The 23383-nt window shown below is 40.2% G+C and overlaps 1 protein-coding gene and 1 long non-coding RNA gene across 3 annotated transcripts in view; one reads left to right on the top strand and one right to left on the bottom strand.

The window, feature by feature from the left end:
- UMAD1 (UBAP1-MVB12-associated (UMA) domain containing 1) overlaps nt 1–14480 on the top strand; it is a 238692-nt gene extending 224212 nt beyond the window's left edge. The window contains exon 7 of the mRNA XM_082693370.1: nt 12577–14480. Within this exon, the coding sequence (XP_082549496.1) occupies nt 12577–12834 (258 nt within the window). The 3' untranslated portion in view covers nt 12835–14480. The remainder of the gene's footprint in view (nt 1–12576) is intronic.
- The window catches only part of LOC309845432, a 180344-nt gene that overhangs the window by 72785 nt on the left and 84176 nt on the right, over nt 1–23383 (bottom strand). For both annotated transcript variants that reach the window (XR_014301289.1, XR_014301290.1), the window contains exon 2: nt 6240–6381. This is a non-coding gene — a long non-coding RNA (uncharacterized lncRNA). The remainder of the gene's footprint in view (nt 1–6239; nt 6382–23383) is intronic.

Raw genomic sequence — 23383 nt, 5'->3', positions numbered from 1 at the left:
AGCATGTAGTTATTACTTAATATCTTTAGACTTACTTTCTTTTTGTGTTTCCTACTACTATAGTATGCTATTTATTCCCATTCAGTCAATATCATATGTTAAGTCTATTTATCTAATTATATAAAAAGGACAATCAAATGTTTCTATTTTCTTACCATCTCTAAAAATAGAGAGCATTCCATTTCCTTTCTTATTGTCTATGCAGACAGTTGAAGTGCTTTATTGTTATACAAAATGAAAATCCTTCATTTGAGTGAAATTAATATTTCAATTAATATTGAGATGTTTGAGATCATTTTTCATTATTTTCCTTTGAAATTATCTGGAAAAAACATGACCATGTTGCATTTCATTCTAAAGGAATTGAATAGATATTTAAAATAACTAAAGCTGTATCAATGGGAAGTTAAGTAGAATCCAGTGTGACTAATAAGGGATATCAAATTCTTCAGATCTGTGGTATACATAATAAGCTTAAAGAATTCATGTACAGAAGCCTAAGCTATTGTGTAGTGGTGGCTGTGATCAGGTGCTATAGTTTTAAGCTGTTACATATTGCATCCAATTTACTATATTTAATTAAGTAACAAGGTGCTTAGTTGTACGGATCCTTCGAACTCTATTTCTATACTGGCACAATCTATACTTTTGGACCTTCATTCTCCACTCCAGATGACACTTGTCCATAGAGAAATGCTAAGTCCACAAAACAAACAAATTATTTCCCGTGACGACGATCTTTACCTTGATGGAGGGAGCACTGGGTTGTAAATCAGGTGACCCAGAGTACACATCTCTGCCAATTAGTAGTGACGTGACCTTAAACAGTCATTGAGCCTCAGAAGATGAGAATTGAAACAGTGTCTTCCCTATCAAATTTAACAGGTTGTGAGGCTCAAATGAAACAAAGTATGTGAAACTACTTCAAAAACTGTAGAAAGCACTAAACAAATATCATTTTCCCAAGATTCTGATTAAAACTTTTCTTATACCACAGATTTAAGTGAATTATGAAACTGATAAAATCATACCAGTAAGTTGTTTCATAGAGAATTATAGCATATTTAAGTTTTAAAAACCATTAGTTTGTTTCAGTTTTAATTCCAAGATCATTTAACATCTGCATGACTCTGTTTTTGTTTGGTGTGGTTAATATGCCTCTCATTTTGGTATAAAGGGAGATGTGTGGGCAGTAGAAATTGGTGGGGTCATAATGTCCTAATAAAGGGCACTCCTTTTCCTCATCTGCATCCTGCTAAAGGAGCCAGCAGGCAGAAAAACAAATGTCCCCCTTTTGACTAACACAGCCTAGGCTGAAGGAGGCAGCTTCATGTAGTAGTGTAAATGGACTTCTGCACTCCCAGTTACCGATGTGCAGATCTGTGGGGAAAGTTGAAGTCAGCACAATGGACACTCTTAACTCGGATAACTTGCCTCCTCTGGTCCAAGTAGAGAGCAAAGAAAGAGAATTTCTCTAGGCCTCAGGACCTTGGATGTTTTAGTGTCCCTCATCTAGAAACATGGACCTATGGCCATTGTCCACCAAGTGGGTAGCTCAGTCTACTTCCTTGGGGGAGGATAGGAGGGTATGGCAGACAGTCAAGGTACCTAGAGAGAAATCCCTCTTTACAGAAACCAGAAAAGAAAGAGGTTTTCTCTTTAACAGAGGTGAACGGAAATTAAATAAGTGGAATGTACCCAGCCATCCCCTCTCCTACTCAGATCTCATCCCTGAGGCTTTCCCTCCCCTTGGTGCCTAGCTAGTCCTGCCACCCTCTTCCTGGTCCTGTTCTCCACACCCCTGCCCTCAGGCATAGGCTCCACGGCAGCCCCTTCAGACTATACCAGAAAAACTGGTTCCTGGGACAGAAGAGCTGTGTAAGGCAAGTTGATGCTCTAGATTGAATGTCTGCCCCCAAAATTCGTATGTTGAAACCTAATCCCCAGGGTGAGGGTATTAGGAGGTGGGGCTTTGGGGAGGTGATTAGGTCATGAGGGTAGAGCCTTCATGAATGAGATTCGTGCCCTTGGAAAAGAGGTCCCAGAGAAAGCCCTGGACTCTTCTGCCATGTGATGTTTTAGGAGAAAGAGGGCAGTCTGTGAACCAGGAAGCAGGCCCTCACCAGACACTGAATCTGCCAACACCTTGATCTTGGACTTTCCAGCCTTCAGAACTGTGACAAATAGATTTTGTTGTTTGTAAGCCACCCAATCTATAATATTTTGTTATAGCAGCCAGAGTGGACTAAGGCAGTTGATTGGGCGCAATTTGTAGTTAATAAAGTTAGCTTCTTCCTCTCTCTCTTTCAGTGAAAGGTGGGTCTACAATAAAAATAGTTGCCACAGTCTCACCTACATTGTAGCAGAAACTTACTCAACTTCTGTTGGGAGACACATCTGTGAAGTTGTTCATTTGGCAAGTCAAGAACAAGGCATCTCATTCATAAGGAGAGTAAACTAGTTTTAAGTTCTATCTGAATTTATTATCTTCCATCGTTCATCATGTGGGAGATAATACAGTGAAAAAAATCTTGTTAGGAAAAAGAAAACAGATGTGGAAATGCAGCTTAACATAATTCCTGGCTTATTCTGAATAAATCTGAATATGAAGTTCATGAAAAACCTGAAATTATTTAGTCATTCAGTAAACATGTATCAATCACCTATTATGAGCGGCATTGCTTTGATTGCCAGGGGGAATGGAGATGAAAGCTATCGTCCCTGGCTTTGAGCAGACCATGGTTTTATGAGAGTGACAGAGAATTCTAGTCCAGTATGATTTGTGCGGTGAGAGAGATATGCACAAGCTATTGTAGGAATACACAGGCAAGCAAGCACTGGGCCCAGGTTTGAGGAGTTACTTGGGAAGATCTTTCTGAAAGAGTCCTGGTGTGCATCCTGAAGGGCTAGTTGAAAAGGCAAGATGAAGGAAGAAGAAGAAAGACCGATGTCCTCATTAAGGCAGAAGTAATCCAATGAGCTAAAGCTCAGAGCTTAAGGGAGAGCTGGGCATGATGGCGTAAATGATGATAGTAAATAGCTTGGTATGGATGAAGACGTTAGGAAATGGTAATATAAGAAATCAGTCAGGTAAGCAGGGCCAGATCATACCTTATGTACTATGATATGGAGTTTGTTCTTCTGTCCAAAGGCATTGAGAAGCATTAAGCAAGGAAGAGCATGTGTGTTCAATAGGACCAGTGAGAGGGAGAATGTCATGTAGTAAGTGTAGTAAGTATAATGTAGTGTAGTAAGGCTGTATGCAGCATTCATGACACGGGCTATGGTGGCTTGCATTAAAAGAGACAGTAGGATTGATGAGAAATGATGAGACTTGGGGAGACATTAAAGACCTCAAAATCAGTAGGACTCAGTCATTTGGGGAGCATCCAGAGAGAAGTCAAAGATAATTTAGGCATCTGTGTTTGGCAGTTATTATACAAAAAATACCAGAAGAGCATTGGGTTGGGATAGAGCTGGGCAAAACTCATCAGGTTCAGAACATGTTGAGCTCAGTATTCCAAAAGAAGAGGTATAATAGGATTTGAACATGTGGGTCAGGAGCCCTAAGTGTAAGTCTAGGTTCGAGATGGGTGTGGACATGTGCATGTGTACACACATGCGTGCATCCACATACTTACCTACTTTCAGGGAGTGGAGGGATGGGGCAGTAGGAACCAAGGAATTGTGTTGAGACGAGGAAGTATAAAGGAACAGAAATGAGACCCTGGAGACTATCATTTCAGAAATAGACAAAAGAATAATCAGCCAGACAGATAGAGGCAACACTCAGTGGCACAGAAGCTAGAAAATAAAAACTCAGGGTGACCAGTCTTAAGTGTTACAAAGAAGTCATATAAGGTTAGCACTTCAGAACGTCTTCTCAGTTAAGCACAGTGTGATTATAAGTAACCTTGGACAAAAGCAGTGTCAGCACAGGGGCAGAGAGAGAAGGCAGATTGCAGTGGGTGAGGAGTGAAACAGACAGCGAGTGTCAACAATCGTCTCAGCCTGGCTGTGAAATAAAGGAGAGAGATAATGTGGGCGTTCAGTGGGTAAAATGCCAGTGGGTGCGAAAGACCTCAGCCGAATTCTCTGTAAATGGTGAATTGACTTTATAAAAGATCAGCAATTGGGAGCCACCTCCTAACAGATGAAACCACGTCCTTGAAGTGTAGAGACCACGGGATGGATGAGGAGTGCTGGGGAGGGGTTCGATTTGGGTGGGAAGAGGGCAACTTGCCTGTGGTGGCAGGAGGGAAGCATGGAGTGGTAGAGATGCAGAGTTTTTTTGGGCGCGGTAAGTAGAAGAAATCCTCACCTGATTCCTGTTTTCTCTGCAGAGTGGGATGTTAGCCCACCGGCTGGCAGCAAGGGGCCAGGTGGTGATGTAGGGCAAGAGGAGAGGAGAGCAGGGGTGAAGTGTGTGCGGGCAAGAACGAGGGCGAAAGCCTAAAGGAAAATACGAGATTCCTGGATAGCTTAAGGTCAGAGATGGTGAACTTCTATAAACTAACTTTTTTTTTAAATATTTCTAAAAAATCACTGGAATAGCCTTTTTTATTTCCCAGACCAGTATTAAACAGGAACCCATGCTGAACATGCTGTTTCTTGCTGGTTCCTTTCCTAAAATGCTTCTCTTTCCTCTTTCCACTGCTTCCCCCCGCCCCACCCCAGTTGGCTGTACAGAATATTTTCTGACTTCAGTGAAGCCACTTTTCCAAGAATGCATGGAACAGATTACAGCAGCCAGTGCCAGCCTGCTTACTTCCCCCTCTTCACTTGCATAGGTTCAGCTGGAGTTCTGAAAAGAGGAAGTCAGGAGGATTTGGGGGTTTTGTTTGTTTGTTTGTTTGTTTGTTTGTTTTTTAAAGAAAGATGGAAGAAGCAAGAAGCATAAGCTGGTGGAAATACTGGGGGTGAGGGGCTAGGGAAGAAAAGGGAACAAATACTGAAAAAAAATATCATGAGCCAAGTTGTAAATTGAAATGATGTCAGAAATCAGAAAGAAAAGGAAATCATAAAGGAAAAGAAAAGATCTACTTTCTAACCTGACCTCTTAGTTTGCTACCCCAGAATACAGCATCCTCAAACTGGGAGGCCAGGCCATATGGGAAACAGGCTGGCAGTGAATTCAACCTTATTTCGTGCCTAATTTATCTGTATCAGTGGTCAGGTGTTCTGGGCTTTTGTTTGTTTCTTTGGCCTCACCCCCCGATATAAAAAATCAAGTCTGGGGTGCCTAGAATAACTCAGAAGTAAGGGGACCCCATTCAAGTGCCACAAGTGAGTGCTTGTGTCATGCAGGTGTTAGATTCTGGGTACGAAGGACTTGCAGAAAAGCAGCAAACAAAAGCAGCAAATTTCTTCCTAGGGAAAGGGGACTACTTTTTAGGACATGTATAGGTATAAGAGACAGTCCCCTGGCTTTTATCAGATAGCCAGACATTTATTAGCAACTAGCCTCTTAGAAATAAATAAATAAATAAGGAGCCTGAGTACTGCCCTTAACTGTGCTGTTGCTTCTCTCACCTTCTAACCTCTTGTCCCCTGACGCTTCTGACTCAGATTTGCCCCCCAAACCACCCCCATCAAGATGCTGATGTAATGCAAGCAGATACCAGCTGAAGCCAGAATAGAATGGATAGTTATCTGGGGAGATAAAGTGACAGTGTTGCCTGTTCGGGCTATTGTTCAAAGGAACATGTCTTTTATTTATAGATGTTAGAATTTAAAGGCATAGACAGCTAGAGCTTGACATTACCTCTTCTTACTGTAACTCATTTCCTAGAAATAAGCCTATAGCTACCTTCTTTGCATGTAAATTGAATGTGTTAGATGTGTGTTTTATACCTGGTTTCATATTCTTCTAATAGGTTCTGTGACTGTTTTGGTTAAGGTTGGTTTCTAAATTTTAATGCTTCAATATTTTGCTTTTATTGGACACTATTTTATCTCTGCTTATCTGAGGCACGGGTTGCCTTAAAAAGCAAGAGGTTTAAAAAGAGGCCAAATAGAGGTGATGTTCATATTAATAAAATATTCATATTTTAGTCGGGTAGAGCTTCATTTGGAGATGAAGGCTCCAAATTGTTAGCGGGTTTGCAAAATTGGCACCCCTTAATAGATTTCATGGTGGTTTGGGGGGCTTCTGTGCCAGGAAAAATGTAGTCTGTTCTCAAACCTGCATTTCCTTGCTTTCAAATACCCAGGAGTGAGGTTCACAGGATGCCACTAACCTTCTGTTGCTCCAGGGAAATGACTTCATTTTTTTAAGCCTTCTCTGAAAAGTGTTATGTGCCTTGTATTCTTGGACTGTGTTTTCTTCCAAAGCTCTGAGAAGATTTTGCAGATTGAACCTCATGAATCTTTGCAGCCCCTCTGCAAAAAAGAGAGGAATAGTGTCTATAAGCCTTTTTGAATTATTTGAAACAAAGATCATAGAATGTGAGGAATACAAGATAAACTTAGCCCATTTTTTAAAAGGTTAACTGATGAACAAGAAATAATTTTTATACAGACATAAAAATAGGTGATTAACTGTACACTTTGCTGGAAATTTGTCTTCTCCCCCAGATTTAAAAAAAAAAAAAAAAGAAAAGAAAAGAAAATCTGATGTGGCATACTGCTATTTAAACCATGTAAGGACAAACATTACTTTGAAAAAGAAGTATTAAAGCTAGATTATACGAAGGAACTTACATTCAAGAACATTGTCATAGCAGCCCTTCTGTCAACAGGATTAATCACAAAAATAACAAATATGCTTTATGAACGTAATATTTGAAGTAATTTTTTAAAATTTGGCTATTAACCGTAAGGTTAATTGATTCTTTTCTTTGTGCTCCATTGTGGTTAACATACTCATTCTTCTCTTTAAAGACCCATTTTATTATGCAAATGAAAAAAATTGAAAGACTGTGTGTGTAAGAGAGAGGGCTGCTTTTTGCCGGGGAACTCGTGCACCTGTTTCGGCCCTCAGCCCCCACCTCTGCTTCCACAGGCTGCCAAGCTCGGCTGCGTGATCAGAGTAGCGGGTGTGGGGTCCTTGAATTTTGACTCACATGTTCTTTGTGACTTACTCTTGTTTTGCCTTAGAATTTCCCCCCTTCCAGCTCTCAGCATGCCAGCGGCAGCTGCATCATGGCGCTCACCCTGCTGCCAAGAGGGCAGGCAGCCTCCTTGGAGACGGGGATGTTGCACTCGGGCCAACTGTTAAGAGATAGATGTTGGAGTAATACGCCCAGCACAGCTGAAATTCAGAGCCTTCTAGGAGGCGTTTGGTGGAACACTTTGTCCGTGGTATTTTTAAGTTAATTTTTGGAAACTTTTTATTTGGACAGTTCAAAACAGAGGTAGAAAGAATACTGTAGCACATGCCTGTGTACCTTCTACCTATCCATTTCAGCCGTGGTCAACTTAGAGACCATCTTGTTTCACTGACCCCAGTGATTCCTTGGGGTTTATCCAGACTACTGGTAGATTCATTTCTGGGGATAAATATCTCATAAATTACAGTTGCTTTTCTGTCCTTCAGTCTAAGATCTCTCACCTTAATGATTTTTTTTCGGTCCTTTCTTGCTAATGGTAAAAGATAGTAGAGTCTTTTTTCCTTCAAAAGTAAGCCAAGATATGCTATGTTGGCACCTATCCTATTTTGTAATACCGTCCCCTAAGTTTTCAGGGCTTTGTTCATTCAGTTGCCCAGTCTGTCCAAAGCTGTGGTGTGTGGGGTCTTCAAATGTGGAGCACTAAAGGTCGCCAGGTGGGATTCTCGGTGTTACTACAGACTAACCATTTAACCTGGGACAACTTCCTTCACCTTTGTATGCTTCCATGCCCTCTTGTTTTTAACATGGGACTGATACTGGTACACACCCCACGAAGCTGTGGTAGGACTTAAATGAGTGAGAAGATTTAAAGAGCTCAGAGACTGGCTCAAAGGAAGGGCCCAGTATATGACATTGCGCCCGTCCTCCTCTTCTTTCTCATGATTTTTTGTTTCCATCCCTCATCACTCATTTCACAGACTAGAGAAGTGAAGTAATACAGCAGTTTTATCAGGAGAACTTGAACAAGGAACCACGTGTCTCTCTACTCCTTTATTATCCAAGACGCAGATAATAACCCTTAGAAGTTGGGGGTTTCGAAAGCAAAGCCGTACGGGTAACACATCTCCTTGTTAGTGGGGGAGGTGAGATTTCAAGAATGTTTTTGTTTAAGAAAGGCGATGATTTGGCAATTGATATTGGTACTTGATATACTGATATACTGATATATTGATATACTGTACACAAGAAAGAAAAGAAAGTTCAGGCAGGGGGTGCTACTCATGGATAGATCTTGGGAACATTTGTGCATGAGATCAAGAGAAAAAGCAAGATATAAAAAAGGATAAGGGGGGGCGCCTGGGTGGCTCAGTGGGTTAAGCCGCTGCCTTCGGCTCAGGTCATGATCTCAGGGTATTGGGATCGAGTCCCTCATCCGGCTCTCTGCTCAACAGGGAGCCTGCTTCCTCCTCTCTCTCTCTGCCTGCCTCTCTGCCTACTTGTAATCTCTCTCTGTCAAATCAATAAATAAAATCTTAAAAAAAAAATAAAAAATAAAAATAAAAAAGGATAAGGGAAGATGATTTGAACCATCAGTGAATATCAGAAACAAAAGAGGGGCACCTCAGTGGCTCAGTCAGTTAGGCATCCGACTCTCAATTTCGGCTTGGATCATGATCTCAGGGTCATGAGATCGAGCCCCACATGGAGCCCTGCATCAAGCTGTATACTCAGCACAGAGTCTGCTTGGGATTCTCTCTCTCTCCCCCTGCCCCTCCTCTCCGCTTGTATACTTTCTCACTCTCTCTCAAATAAATAAATAGAATCTTAAAAAAGAGAGAGATGGGTGAATCCTAAACTTTATCTAAAGCCAAGTGGCATTGGCCATTCCTAAAATTATAATTCACTCACTTTAACATGTGCTAAGCATTAGTGTACTTACTTATGAATATCATTTTGTTAATCCTCATAGCAAGCCTGTGAAATAGGTACTATTATTGATCTCATTATGCAGCTAAGGAAACTGAGATATGGGGGAGTTAAATAACGTGCCCAATACAATAAGCAGGAGACCTCGGGTTTGCACCTAAGCAGTATGGCTCCAGAATCTGTCCTGTAAACACTGTTGTGCTGCTCTGAGGTAAACAAAGCCTCAGCGCATAGGTCATCTTGAGGAAAGCAGCGATAGCTAGGTGATAGCCTCCAAAGAGGCTGGAACGGTGGCATCATTGCTCACTGATACCTGTGCTCTCATCTGACCCAGAGATCCTTAGTATTTAAGTCTCACTCAGGTTTCAGGAGGCAAGTTCTGTCCACTACACATATGGATGTTGCTAATAAGCTTTGTCATCGCAAGGTGCGGTTACATTGTTCTAGCTGCAGTCCTAAGAAAGTTCTCTGGTGTTCTATTTTCACATGAAGTTAAGATAACTCTTGCTAGGGATGTGTTTGGTTAATTCAAAGTCATTTACTAAACAACTATTTCTTGAAGGCCTCTGTTCTAGGTGCTGGGGATGCCTTGTGAAGAGAGCATTTCCTTTCCTACAGAATCTCCGTGGAGTTTTCCTTTCTAGAGCTTCTCATTAGCATAACAACGGCTGTCATTTCTCTCAACTCAAGGCAGCAAAGGAAAAATCTAGATGAAACCTCTCTTGACCCCACAGCGCTTTGCAGCCACTGGCCCATATATCTTTTTCCCATCTGTAGCACCATGTCTAGAAATGTTGTCTGTTCTCATATTTGTCTTCACTTGCCTTCCTCCCATAATTTTTTTAAAAATTTATTTATTTTAGAGAGGGTACATGTGCAAGCAGGGTGAAGGGCAGAGGGAGAGAAGCAGACTCCCCACTCAGTGTGGAGCCCGACACAGGACTCGATCCCATGATTCTGAGATCATGAGCTGAGCCCAAACAGAGTCGGTTGCCAAACTGAACAAGCCACCCAGGTGCCCCCCTTCCCATCATCTTTTAAACACAGCACCAAGCAGACTTTCTTCTCAAGATGTCCCCCCAGCTCCAGACTCTTACGAGATCCCCCTACCTACTAACAGCTCCACTTGGATGTCTGTAAGGCACTTGGAATGTCCAAAACATCTCATCTTCCTGCCACATGCACTTCCCACCGACACGCTTTTCCCATCCCTCTAAATGGAGAATGGAGACTCCACCCTTAATTGCCAAGCGAATGACTTTGGCTTCATCCTCGACTCTGCTCTTGCTCTCGCACCCCACATCCAAACCATCAGCAAATCCTACTGGCTTTCTCCTTGGTCGATCCATAATCCAACCATTCTCTCTCACCCTTACTATCACCACCTAACCCACAGTCATTTCTCATTCCCAGCTGGTCTTCCGGCCTCCTTCCCTGGGCACAGTACCCTCCACCATCTATAGTCAACACAGCGACCAAAGAAATTCTTTTGACATCAGTCAGAATTTATCGCCTCTACAACAATATGTTCTTCAAAAATTTTTTAAAGCTTACATCAACAACATGGATGAATCTCATACATAAAATGTTAAAGAAGCCAGAAAAGAGCTCATACTGTATTATGACTTCACTTAAAATACAAAATAACAGCACAGACTGTTAGAAATCAGGATGGTGACTGAGGGACAAGGAGCTGCTTGGGAATGAAAGCACCTGGTGGGCCTCTGGGAGAGCTGGTCATTTCTATTTCTTGATCTGAGTGCTGGTTGCTCACAGCTGTTTGGTTGGTTAAAATTTAGCAGGCTGTGCTCTTATGATGTACCCTTTTCTGTATGCATTTTCCATTTCAATAACAAGTTTTACAAAATTGCTGTTTCTTACACAGAAAACCATTCTCCTCTAGACTTAGAAGGAACTTATCAGCGCTTAAAATTATGAGCCCCATGCAGGCAAAAATCGTGTCTGCTTTCATCCATTCAACAACAGAGTTATTGAGCACTGGGCACTGATCTGGGCACTGCAGATACAGCTTTGAACTTGGGAAGTGAAACTCCTTAAGCTTCCAAGGGGTGGTATCACAATAACTTACATACCATAGAACAAGGTCCTGACGGCTATGGAGAGGAACAGGCAGGCTTGGGAGACAGAGTTCAGGAGTGCAGGAGGTGAGGGCCAGGACACAGTTTAAATAAGGTGGCCAAGAAGGGCTTCCTTGAGAAGGGTGCGAGAGAAGGAGCGCCTGGGCAGGGACTGGAGAGAAAAGGCCCAAGCCAAAGCGGGCTCGGTGTGCACAAACAATAGCTGGAGGCTGTGGGACTAGAGAGGAGAGAGCCAGGATGGACTAGCTGGGGATACTGCCAGAGAAGGACCCCGGGCCAGAACAGGAAGGGCCCTATGGGCCTCTGTAAAGATTCTAAAGTTTTATTCTGCATGAGACCTGGTTGAGGGGGTGGGGGGGTGGTCAAGTTTGTCTAACCTGGTTTGAGATAAGTTTCAGCCTGTTTGGAGCAGCAGGTCATTAGTCCTCATTTTTGTAAATACACTTCAATTTTGTATCCATTCTCCTGGGGTGGCTACTTAGGTCATTTCCAGTTTGGGGCTTACATAGAGTGCTAGGAACACCCCCCCCCCCACCCCGGTGCATGTCTCTTGGTGAAGTACTACATGTAAGGTATACCAGTCTTTTTTTTTTTTTTTTTTTTTTTTTTTTTAAAGATTCTATTTATCCATTTGACAGAGAGAGATCACAAGCAGGCAGAGAGAGAGGAGGAAGCAGGCTCCCTGCTGAGCAGAGAGCCCGATGCGGGGCTCGATCCCAGGACTCTGAGATCATGACCCGAGCCGAAGGCAGTGGCTTAACCCACTGAGCCACCCAGGCGCCACCAGGTATACCAGTCTTAAAGAAATTGAACAAGATAGATAGGTTCTTATTTGAATACCTTGGGCAATGTAACATGCTAGTTCCAGCGAAAGCAGGCAATCAGTTAGTACTTAGGTTCACATTGGAGGTCAATGTTCAAGTATGTTTTAGGGTATACAAGGTGGAGGATATACATGCATACATACAAACTATACAAGGTAAGTCTATGCCAGGTGGAGAATACAAAGAAATGTCAAATAGATTTCTTGCCCTCAAGTACCCTGGAGTCTAGTTGGGGATAAGACATACGCATATGAAACAGCAAGGATACAAACAGGAAATGCCAAATAACATCCCAGACATTCTGCCCCATATTCTCTCTGAAGCGGGCAAAGTCACTTTGGACTGTTTTGATACAAGATTCTGCAGGGAAGCTGGGCATGCTGTAGAGCCTGAAAGCATCCATCTGATTTGTGAGCCAGACTCTGTAGATGTTATCTGGGCTAGGGAAATAGCAAGAAGGTCAATCTGTATTCAAGGGGGGGCCATGCGTGGTCAGTGTGAGTAAGAGTAGGGTTTAAGATTCATTTCAAAGCCTACTAGACAGCATTCTAATCTGGAAATATTTCTGTATTCCATATTTCTTAATCATTTTGCTATATTAATGCCACGTTTACCATGACTAAGCCTCAAAAGTCCACAAGTTATTAAATGACTTAAATATATATGTATTTTTAGACTGGCAAAGAAAACTCACCCAGTGCAACAGTAGCAGGCCCCAAGATGGAAAATAAGTCAGGCCAGACTTTGGAAAACAACTCATTAATGGCCGAACTGCTGAACGATGTACCCTTCACCTTGGCCCCCCACGTGCTGGCCGTGCAGGGCACCATCAGTGACCTTCCAGACCACTTACTCTCCTATGATGTCAGCGAAAATTTATCACGGTTCTGGTACGATTTCAGTCTTGAAAATTCAGTGCTTTGTGATTTGTAATATTTATGACTATTTGTACCATAACAGCTTTAAACAAAAGTTTGCCTGTTTTCTTTTACCTGTTTGATATTCTTTGCCATTTCATTGCTTAAAGGTCCTCAGAAAAGCAAGGATCATAAAGCAAACATTATGTTCATTATGCTGTTTTTTAGAATAAAGTATATTTATATAAAATTTGGGACTTAAGCTCTGCTTCCTTCCCACCAGATAATAAATTTAAAAATTAGGCTATCGAGGTTTTATGAAAGGAGCAGATTCCTTCCACCAATCTCTCAAAACAGAACACCTCAAGTTTATCTTAGGAGAACTGTGACAAAGAGCTGTGGCACTTTTCTTAGTTACCACAACTCCAAAGTCTGTGCTTAGAATGCATGTGATTTCTCTTCTCTGATTTGGAGTAAGCTTGAATTAATGTTATTCCCTTTCTCCTTCCACAATGTTTATGAATGAATCCAGGAAAAAAAGAAATGTTGCCAGTTAGCTTGATTTCTTCAGTTCCTATTTAGACACCGAGAGGGAAATGTAAAACTTTTCCTGAAAAGCAGCGGTCGTGTACTGATCCACGAATGCTGTCCCTGCTCTGGCTGCTGCTTGTTTGGAGTGATACACGTGATATATTTCAGTTGCCCCAAACCCACCGCAGCCCTTTCCCCCTTGAATGGTTCCCGTGTGCCTGCCTTTGTTTTCTGCCTCACTGCTACTCTGGAGCGTGTGCCCTCACCAGCTTTCCAAAGAACGTCCCCTCTTTCTGCTTCAGGTGGCATTTGCTTCCCTTCCCACATATGTTCCCAGTTTATGAAGAGATCCACGTTTCCTTTCAACCTCTCTGCCTCCTAAAGAAAAACATCTCATGATGATACGTATTATTGCTGATAACACCCTTATTTAGAAATTTGTTGGCCACAATACAGATGGAAATGTTTTGCTGCTAGAAAAGCTGAAATCGACTCATTTCCAATTAGACTGTAGGCAAAACACCTAACTATGACTTTTAGTTCTTCTTGGCTATCCATTATTTATTCCAACTAAAGCAGTAAAGAACTGCCATTGGTCAGTACATGGTAAAGGGAAGAAGCAAATTGTGATAGAGTATTTTCCATGCCATGGAAAATTTAAATCACATTTGTTTTGATCAGGAGCAATACAGTTTATTGATTCTGTGCCAAACTATAAGTGTATTTTTCACAAAGATAGAGTGCCATAGCAAAACTAAACACTGTGCATAAAGGTACGTGAATTATTCAAGTTTTAATGTGTTGTGAATGTTTAATAAATGTAGCATTGTCTTGATAAAAATGCCATATTATTACAAAAATATGCTTCATTTACAAATAATGGTACCACATGAAGTGAATGATTACATTAAATCTTTACACAGTTTTCATAAAACATCAGTCTAGGAAATGTGACCTATTTCTAACACAAATGTGAACATTTTATAGCAGTTTTTGTGAAAACATCCTTCTTAATACCCATGTTAATGTACCTTGAAGCTAAATGTTATGTCATCAATTTGTCTAATATATTTGTTAAACTGTCTAAAATACATTTCATTTATATTTTATGTCTACCATATTATAAATATGCTTATATTTTCATTTGTCTAAAATAATTGTTATATTTAAATAAATGTGAGTTAAAATAAACCAATATTTTGATTATTTTCAGATCCAGAAAAAAAGTGTTCTTTACTTCATATTTGAATGCAAGTTATTAATTCTTTGTGAGGCAAATATTTAAGTTGGTGCGAGACCACAAAAATAAGAAATTTCAACTTGCATGTGAACTTTAGAGAATAACATTGAAAATGGTTAAGATTTAGGACTGGAGGGATTTGGAAGAAATCACATGAATATCTAGCTCTAGAAAGATCTCCGTCATCCCAAAATTTAGTAAGGGCTACTGTTCATGAACTTTTTTTTTTTTTTAAGATTTTATTTATTTATTTGACAGACAGAGATCACAAGTAGGCAGAGAGGCAGGCAGAGAGAGAGAGAGAGAGAGAGGAGGAAGCAGGCTTCCCTCTAAGCAGAGAGCCCGATGGGCTCAATCCCAGAACCCTGGGATCATGACCTGAGCTGAAGGTAGAGGCTTTAACCTACTGAGCCACCCAGGTGCCCCTGTTCATGAACTTTTAACAAAAACATTTTAGTTTTCTTAATCCTGTACATAAATCAATGTTACTATTTTAAAACTGGAAGGAACATTAGAAATCAGCCAGCCAACTTCATTTACCCAAGATAAACCTGAAGCCTAGAGAGGTTCAATGACCTAACTCACCTGGTTTAGTGATAAACACTGAATTGAATAGTGTTCTTAATTATAAAAATATAACAAAGATGTATGCTCGGATGGAAAGAGTTCGGGCATTTGAGGCAGCCAGACTTTGTAATGGCGTACTCACAAGCTGTGGGACTTTGGTGTTTTTAGTTCCCACACTTGTTAAATAGTAACAGTATGCACCTTGCACAGCCGTGTTAAGTTTTAGATGGTGTTTGTCAGATGCTTGGCAGCGTAAAGCTTGACATACCATAGGTGTTCTGAGAAAGGGAGCTGCTGTAATTCTCATTACTTAACCACATATGCACACTAGACTAACAAAATGCAAAATGCGTATTAACTGAACATATTAAAGAGGCACATAAAAAATAGCAACCTACGTTTATTATTGGTCTCACCTGCCCCATTTTTTCCATAGTAAATGCCTAACTATTAAAAAAAATCTCTAAAATATGTTGGTTGACTCTGCAATTCCTTAGTTAAGAATTCCCTACAGAGAAATACAAATCAAAACCACAGTAAGATAGCACCTCACACCAGTGAAAATGGCTAAAATTAAGTCAGGAAATGACAGATGTTGGCGAGGATGCGGAGAAATGGGAACCTTTCTACACTGTTGGTGGGAATGCAAGCTGGTGCAGCCACTCTGGAAAACAGTATGGTGTTTCCTCAAAAAGTTGAAAATAGAGCTACCCTATGACCCAGCAATCGCACTACTGGGTATTTACCCTAAAGATAAAATGTAGTGACCCAAAGGGACAAGTGCACCTGAATGTTTATAGCAGCAATGTCCACAAGAGCCAAACTGTGGAAAGAACCTAGATGTCCATCAACAAATGAATGGATAAAGAGGATGTGGTGTGTATATATACAATGGAATACCACGCAGCCATCCAAAAAACCCCACACGAAATCTTGCCATTTGCAATGACATGGATGGAACTCGAGGGTATTACAGTAAGTGAAATAAGTGAATCAGAGGAAGACAATTATCATACGATCTCTCTGATATGAGGAATTTAAGAGGCAGGGCTGAGGGTCGTAGGGGGTAGGGAGGGAAAAAATGAAACAAGCTGGGATCAAGAGAGAGACAGACCATAAGAGATTCTTAATCTCCAGAAAGAAACTGAGGGTTGCTGGTGGGGGTGGGGATAGGGTGACTGGATTATGGACACTGGGGAGAGTATGTGTTATGGTGAGTGCTGTGAATTGTATAAGAATGATGATTCACAGACCTGTATCCCTGGGGCAAATAATACATTATATGTTAATTAAAAAAATTTTTTCCTACAGAACAATTTCTTTTCTCTTACTATCAAGCATCATGGCCATTTTCCTTAATACATGTTATCACTGGGAAAAGTACAATAGATAGAGATTGTACAAGTGCTTTTACTGAATCTTCTTTTTAGCCCTGAAATATATTCAGGAAGTTGCATGTATTTTTTTTTTCCCAGCTTTCTTTAAGGGCGTTTGCATCTTTTCCTAAAAGCAGAATTAGATAATTCTGACCAATTTATTATGGTCAATTAAATTTGATTGACTGAACTTTAAAAATTGTACTACTAAGTATTAACAAAACCACATTTCTTGTTAACAGTTCTAGAAAATCATAATAGTTTGTTTTGTTAGGTAAACATTCAGTGACACCAACACTTTTCTCGCCTTTTCAAAGTAAAATGATAAATTGGAAACAGTATTAAAGCAATCTTTTCTAATATTCCCAGAATCCTGATCTGTTATAATTCTAAAGGACAGATAACGGAGTAGCAAAGAAATAATCTCATTCATGTTATAAGACAGTGGTACATCAGACCTTACTCCCTTCCCTATCATAATGACAAATGATCACTAAATGAACACTGCTCTCACTTACCTAGCAAAGAATGTTACTTTCAGAGATAATACATTGTCTTATTAATATGTCAGTAGTAACATTCACATGAAATATAAGTATATTGGATAGGTAGCTGAAGGATGTTACACCTTTTAAAGCCACTGAGAAATAAGGGTTTGTGGACATTATCTTTTGAGCATTTGTGTTCTATTACTAAGGGAATGACCTAAATATTATTGGAAAAATCTGAAACGTTCAAAATAAGTCTGACTCCACTGATATTACATTGGCCTGAAAAATGAAGTATTCCTATGTGTCAGGAAAATGACTCTATGCCGTATGGTATGGTTTGGTGCATCAGTGTGGGTGAAAAAGAGAAAGGTGTGTTGATTGATGTGTAGGATGTAGCAGTATATTAAACATCATCAAATAAACTTTTTATGTTAGGGGTAGCTTTAGAATTATAGGAAAGTTACAAAAACAGTACAACATTCTGATACACCTCCCACTTACTGTCGCCTACTGTGAACATCTTACATTACCACAGTGCATTTGCTACAACTAATGAACCAACTTCAGTACCTTTCTGTTAACTCAAGTCCACACTCTGAGTTCATGGTTTTCCATCATGTCCTTTCTTCCCTTCTAGCATTCCATCCAGTAGAACATACTACATTTAGTCATCCTGCTCGTTAGGCTACTTTTGGCTCTGACAGTTTGTTTTTGATGACCATGACATTTTTGTGGAGTACTAGTCAGGTATTTTGTAGAATGCCCTTCAATTGGGGCTTACCTAACATTTTCACATGGTTAGACTATGGGTTTTCAGAGGTAAATTACAAAGATAAGTGCCCTTGGATGAGATCATATCATACCAAGGCTATATGCTATCAATATGTTATTCCTCCTGATGTTAACCTTTATCACTGGGCCAAAGTAGTATTTGCCAGATTTCTCCACTGTTATGTAAATCTTTCCCCCACTTTTATACTCTGCTTTTTGGAATTAAGTGATAAATCATAGCCCACACTCAAGCAGTAGGAAATTAAGCTCCACTTCCTTAAGAGGCAAAGTAGCTACATAAGTAACTATGTGGAATTCTTCCACATAAGAGATATGTTTCTTCTCTCCAACTTATTTATTTATCATTTTCTAATTTATATTGGGACTCATGAATATTCCCACCCTTTTTTTTTTCCAAATCTAAATCAGTGGGAGCCAAGAAATATATTTACACCTTTATAAAAGGTAATAAAAGATAATTTCCTCAGAATTCATCTTCCTTTAGATATATTACTTCTTAACTTGCCATGACTGGAACTGTATGCACAATAGAGTTTCCCTGAGAGCTACAAGTGTCACATTGTAGGTGGAGCCCTCTTTCCTACTTGGCCTTTTCCTACCTCTCTTTCCTATAATGACTGTGTCTTACACATGATATTCTTCAGCAAGTGGTGTAGAGACAAGATTATAGTGTAATCGTTTGCCTCTCTAAAGAACCAAGATAACTCATGATACACAGAGCTCTTCTCTACAATAGATGACTTTTTTTTTAGTAATCGCAAAAACAAAGTTGCAGCTCATAAGTTTCTAAAGAAAGAAATGTTTCATTTTCAACCTCTAAGAAGTAGTTTTAAGAAGCAGTATAAGGAAACTCAGTCTTCTTTTGGAGGGGGAGGTGCCCAAGAAACTCTTATTTTTACTTCTGATTAACCAGAACAGAACTGTGTGCTATAACGTAAAGTTGATCTGCTCCAATTTCACTTGGGGGGGAAAAAATCAATCAAAGCAAAAAGCATCTTATTTTGTCCTTGGAAGAAACCTGAATATAGTTCTTTGTCAAGAATTTGCCCAGTCCTAATTTTAACCCCTACCAAGGAAATAAATTCCTTACAATCAAAGGTAAGGCAAAGGATAATTGCATCCAGAACAACCCCGTCAGTACGCTAACTCTGCACCAGCCCCACAGACAGCTTTTTAGTTACTACCCAGGCCAGAGAGAGAGAGTCAGACAATAGACTGTTTCAGAGGTCAGTTAAGGAGACAGCCTCCCACTTAGGATTGCTGCCAGGGACGTACAATCCAGTGTCTGACATCTGGGCTCTGCAGCTGCCAAGTCTGCCCCTTGTGTGGCCACAGGTGTTAGCTATAACTCTGAGACACGTGGGGGAGAAGGAACAGGGAGGGCAATGTCAGTTTCACTGTGTGTATGTGTGTCCATATGTACAGTTTTAATTTTATCTTTAATTTTTTATTTTAATCTTTTCAAAGGTACATCATTTATTTTGTTTCAAAATTAATGTATTTCTGCATAATGGCAAAGAACATCTGGGAGGCTTCCAAAGAAGAAGCTTTTGTTCAAGAACAAGGGCATAACAAAGCCGAGATCTTACACCTGTAGGGTTCACCGTACACTAATATGGTGTGTGTGTCATTGTTAGCTTCATTTGAATAGGCCTTCTTAGGACTGAAAAGAAAGAAAATGGAGCTAAAAAGCAAACAGGCAGCTGGTCTAAGTTAAACCCTAAATACTTACCTTCTCCCAAAAGCCACCTCCACCCCGACACCCTGTTTGGGATGTTCACGAGAATTTGTGTTTATCAATAGGTGTATAAGTACAGCCTGGGACACACTGTATCTACTTCTTTATTTCACACTACACCAGCCATAACAATCAGTAAACACAGCTTAAAGAGGCAACACAGGAGACGTATCTCCTACTTGGGGGGCAAATCTAGAATTCCCCACCTCAGGTAAGCATTTGAGGTTCCTAACCCTGAAGATATGGGCAGTAGTAGAAACAAAGATGATTAAGAAAAGGGAATGACACTGGTAAGAAATACAAAGAGCCAATAGTCAACAGCATTTAAAAATACAGATATCTCTATAGCCCCAGAATTAAATATACACTTCCTCCTTTTTTTTGCCTACTTCATAGTCTGAAATAGAATTTAATGGAGGAAAAGGAATGTTCAGATTTCATCTTCTCACGGAATCTCTTCTAAGGAGAAATGCTTGAATCCTTAAGCCAACGTTTCTCTACCTGTTAAAACCAATGCACCCTACGGTTTTGTTTTGTTTTCCACTGTATCTCTTATATATTTTACCAGTTGGGAACATTTTTGACAGGCTCTACTTTATATTTTCTACTAAAAAGACAGTAGGTAAATTGAATATACTTTTTCAAAGTACAGCCCACAACCCCATTTCCCTTAAAAATCTATGCTCTCTTACTGACTTTCCGTCTGACTTATGCTTGGCACATAAATCCTTGATCGGGCTTCATTGAATAAATGAGTGAACCAATGAAATAAATCATTAAATTATCTATAAAGGAGACTTCCCAAAAGCAAAGGAATAGAATTTCAAAATTTCTGTAGCTTTTCAGGCCCCAGTAAGATCATTGCTGTGTTTATACAGCTGAAAGTAATACCTAGTTTACCAAGCCTCTACAAATTGTGCCTTTTGTCTGTTTTGGGTATTCTCCATGTTTTTCAGGTTGTGTTTTCCTCTGCCCATAATGACTATGTATGTTCTCATGATGAGTAAGAACTGATTCTAGACAATACAGTATATTTTGGTGCTGTGTATTAACTCATTTGAGGTTTTATCTAGCTGCCAACTTTCCCTTGTGTGTCCTTGATTATTTTTGCCTATGTTTTTGCCCTGGAATTTATTAATCCTATATGACCTACCCTTGAAAAATGTCTCATCTTTCTTATGCTTTCCTAGGCACATCTGAATATTTCAAATGCACTTGGTTTAGATAAAGACATTTTTCTAGGATCAGGAGCATACCTTTCCTTTAGAACTCTTCTGTATCTCTGTCTTACATTTCCTACCCAATCAATTCTCTTCCATCATCATATGAACATGTTTAGATCCTTTCCCTCTAACTCCAGCTGTGAACTCTTTTTCCATCTATTTGGAGTCAAGTTTCTTGAGTGGTCTATTTTTGTATCTGTACTTATTTTCTGCTCACTCATTAACCCTCTGATTTCCCATCCTTGGTTAGAACCTCCACCAAACTGCTTCCTACAGAGCCACCTCAGCCTGCCAACTGCCTGTGCCTAGTTCTTCCAGGCAGTCCCCACTATCCGTTACTTTCGCTGTCCTGAAACTCTTCACCCGTGATTGCTGTGACACTTGCCTTTCTGGTTTTCCTTCCATCTCTGTGACCATACCACCTCATACTAGTGGCAACTGCTTTTCCTCCGTTCCACCCCTGAATTGTTGGCTCTCTTCTGTTCCCTGTCTTCTCCCCACAGAGTCCTATACGTGTCTGTCTGCTACTGCTGACACCCAAACTGATCTCTAGCCCGGGACTCTAAGTTCTGCATCTGTCTACACAGTCTGTTATCAGACACCTCTCTTGATGCTTCCTCTCAGCTTCTTGAGCAAGACCAGGGTAGCTGTTGTTTGCATCTGCTCTACCCTCTTTCATCGCCCTCCTCTTCTGCATCCATTTTCTCTGAGGAATCCCTTCTTCACTCCATATGGAGTGAAGTCCTCATGGGAAACAGCACACTTGTTCCCACTCCTGGACCCCAAAGGGCCAGACGGATACCCTGACCGGGTTCAGTCAGCATCCCTCTTCCCGACTGATACTAATGGAAGCAGACAGTGGCACCTCTTCTTGCTGGTCAGCCCTATCTTCCCTTTGTGTTTCCAAGTCCTGGCATATCATCTGAGTCCCTGGGCTACAGTAGCAGGAAATTGAGGAGTCTATCCATTCTTCCTTCTTACTCTACTCCTTACTCAACTGCTGATAAACTTTTGTGAATTATCATAAAGTCTTGTCTCTCCAACTTGTGTGTCTTCTCCATACCTACGGCTCCTGTTCTGGTCTCTGTCGTCATCATTTCTCCTAACTGATCTCCCTGCATCTTCGACACTATAGACAGGAAGAACTTATTTAAAAACAGATTTAAAACCCTCAGTAGCTCTCCGGTATCCTCTAGAGAACTGAAGAGCCTGAAAGCAAATAAGAGCCCTCGATCACCTCTCTAGCCTCCTCTCAAATCTTGTCCCATGTGCTCTTCCCTAGTAAGCAGAACATGCCATGCCTCCTTCAGCACGCTCGCGTTCTGTTCTCTGTGCTTGGAATGCTGTGATCTTCCCTTCTATTTTTTTTTTTTTTTATTTTATCGCTGTTTGTTTGTTTTCCTGGTGATAAAATATTTATTAAGGTTTACTTTAGGGAATAGAGTGAATATAAAATTCAGGATAACAATATGAAGTAATTTAATTTCAATCCTTTCAAAGTCAGCCCAGCCCTCAATGCTCTGCAGATGTCAACCCACTGGTGAGACTCACTAAAAGCAGTCCGACAACTCCAGAAGAGGCTTTTCGTGAACATTTCCAGCTAGAGCATCGGAATACCTTTTAAGTGCAAAACCACACTACACTTGTGCAGCAGCAATGCATTCATATGGTTCTCATTAGTCATTAGGAGTCAAATCGCATAAAACCCCAGAAAAAAACACACGATGGAGCTCACAAAATATGCTTAAAAATGAACCTGTCCTTGCAAAACACACACTGTAATGGAAGAAAAGACATTTTTTAAAGTACTGTGCACACTATTAGGAGATGTGTGCATTCCAACAATCTCCAGTGGACTAATCTGTGGCTAAATTATTTTACAAGGTTTCGTTCAATTATCACCTCCTCTTGGAAACCCTTCCTTATTCCTCCTAAACTGGATTGGATGTCCTTCCACATGCCTTGGTGATCCTTTGTTCTCCTCTCTCAAGGTTCTAGACCACAGTATGACATTGTTTGACTAAGTCATAACTCTGTGAATGGATCCTAACCTGTATTTCCATGCTTAACATGATGCTTGACACAGTGTGTGTGCTTGATATAAGTCGGTTGAAGGTGAAAATCATTGAATTACCACCAATTTGAGGAAATGTAGAAGGTTCTTATCCCATCTACATTAGAATTTGCCCTTCAGTTGTGTTGGAAGCCTATAGGCAACCTTTTAGATGTTCATACTAGAATATGCCATTTCCTTAATGTTCCCAAATTTGTATCCCAAATAATTAGCTTCTTAAAAAAAATTTTTTTTAGCTTCTTACAAATTTTAAAAGTAGAAATGTACCTTTTGTTTGGGTAGCTGTATCAGTAACAATACAATAAAACTGTTTTGTATTTATCTTAACCTTTTAGTGTTAACTCTTTCAATTTTGGAGGTATAAGTGACTATGACTATTATACCTTGGGTTTTATTATTTGGTTTTCTTTAATGTACACATGGAGGGAACTTTCTTCTGCCTTCTATTAAATTGGCATTGATAAGTCTTAATTAAATTATATGGCTCTTTTAAATCATGGATTTTTTTTAGAATTAAACATATAACGTAAAAATTGAATGCTTGATGTTTTAATGCACTGTGGCATTTTGTTTCCATGTAACCTAACCTTACT

This window comes from Mustela nivalis (genome assembly GCF_964662115.1).
Source record: "Mustela nivalis genome assembly, chromosome: 12".
NCBI lineage: Eukaryota > Metazoa > Chordata > Mammalia > Carnivora > Mustelidae > Mustela > Mustela nivalis.
The sequence above is the reverse complement of the archived record's forward strand: the minus strand, read 5'-3'. Positions and strand labels throughout refer to the sequence as shown.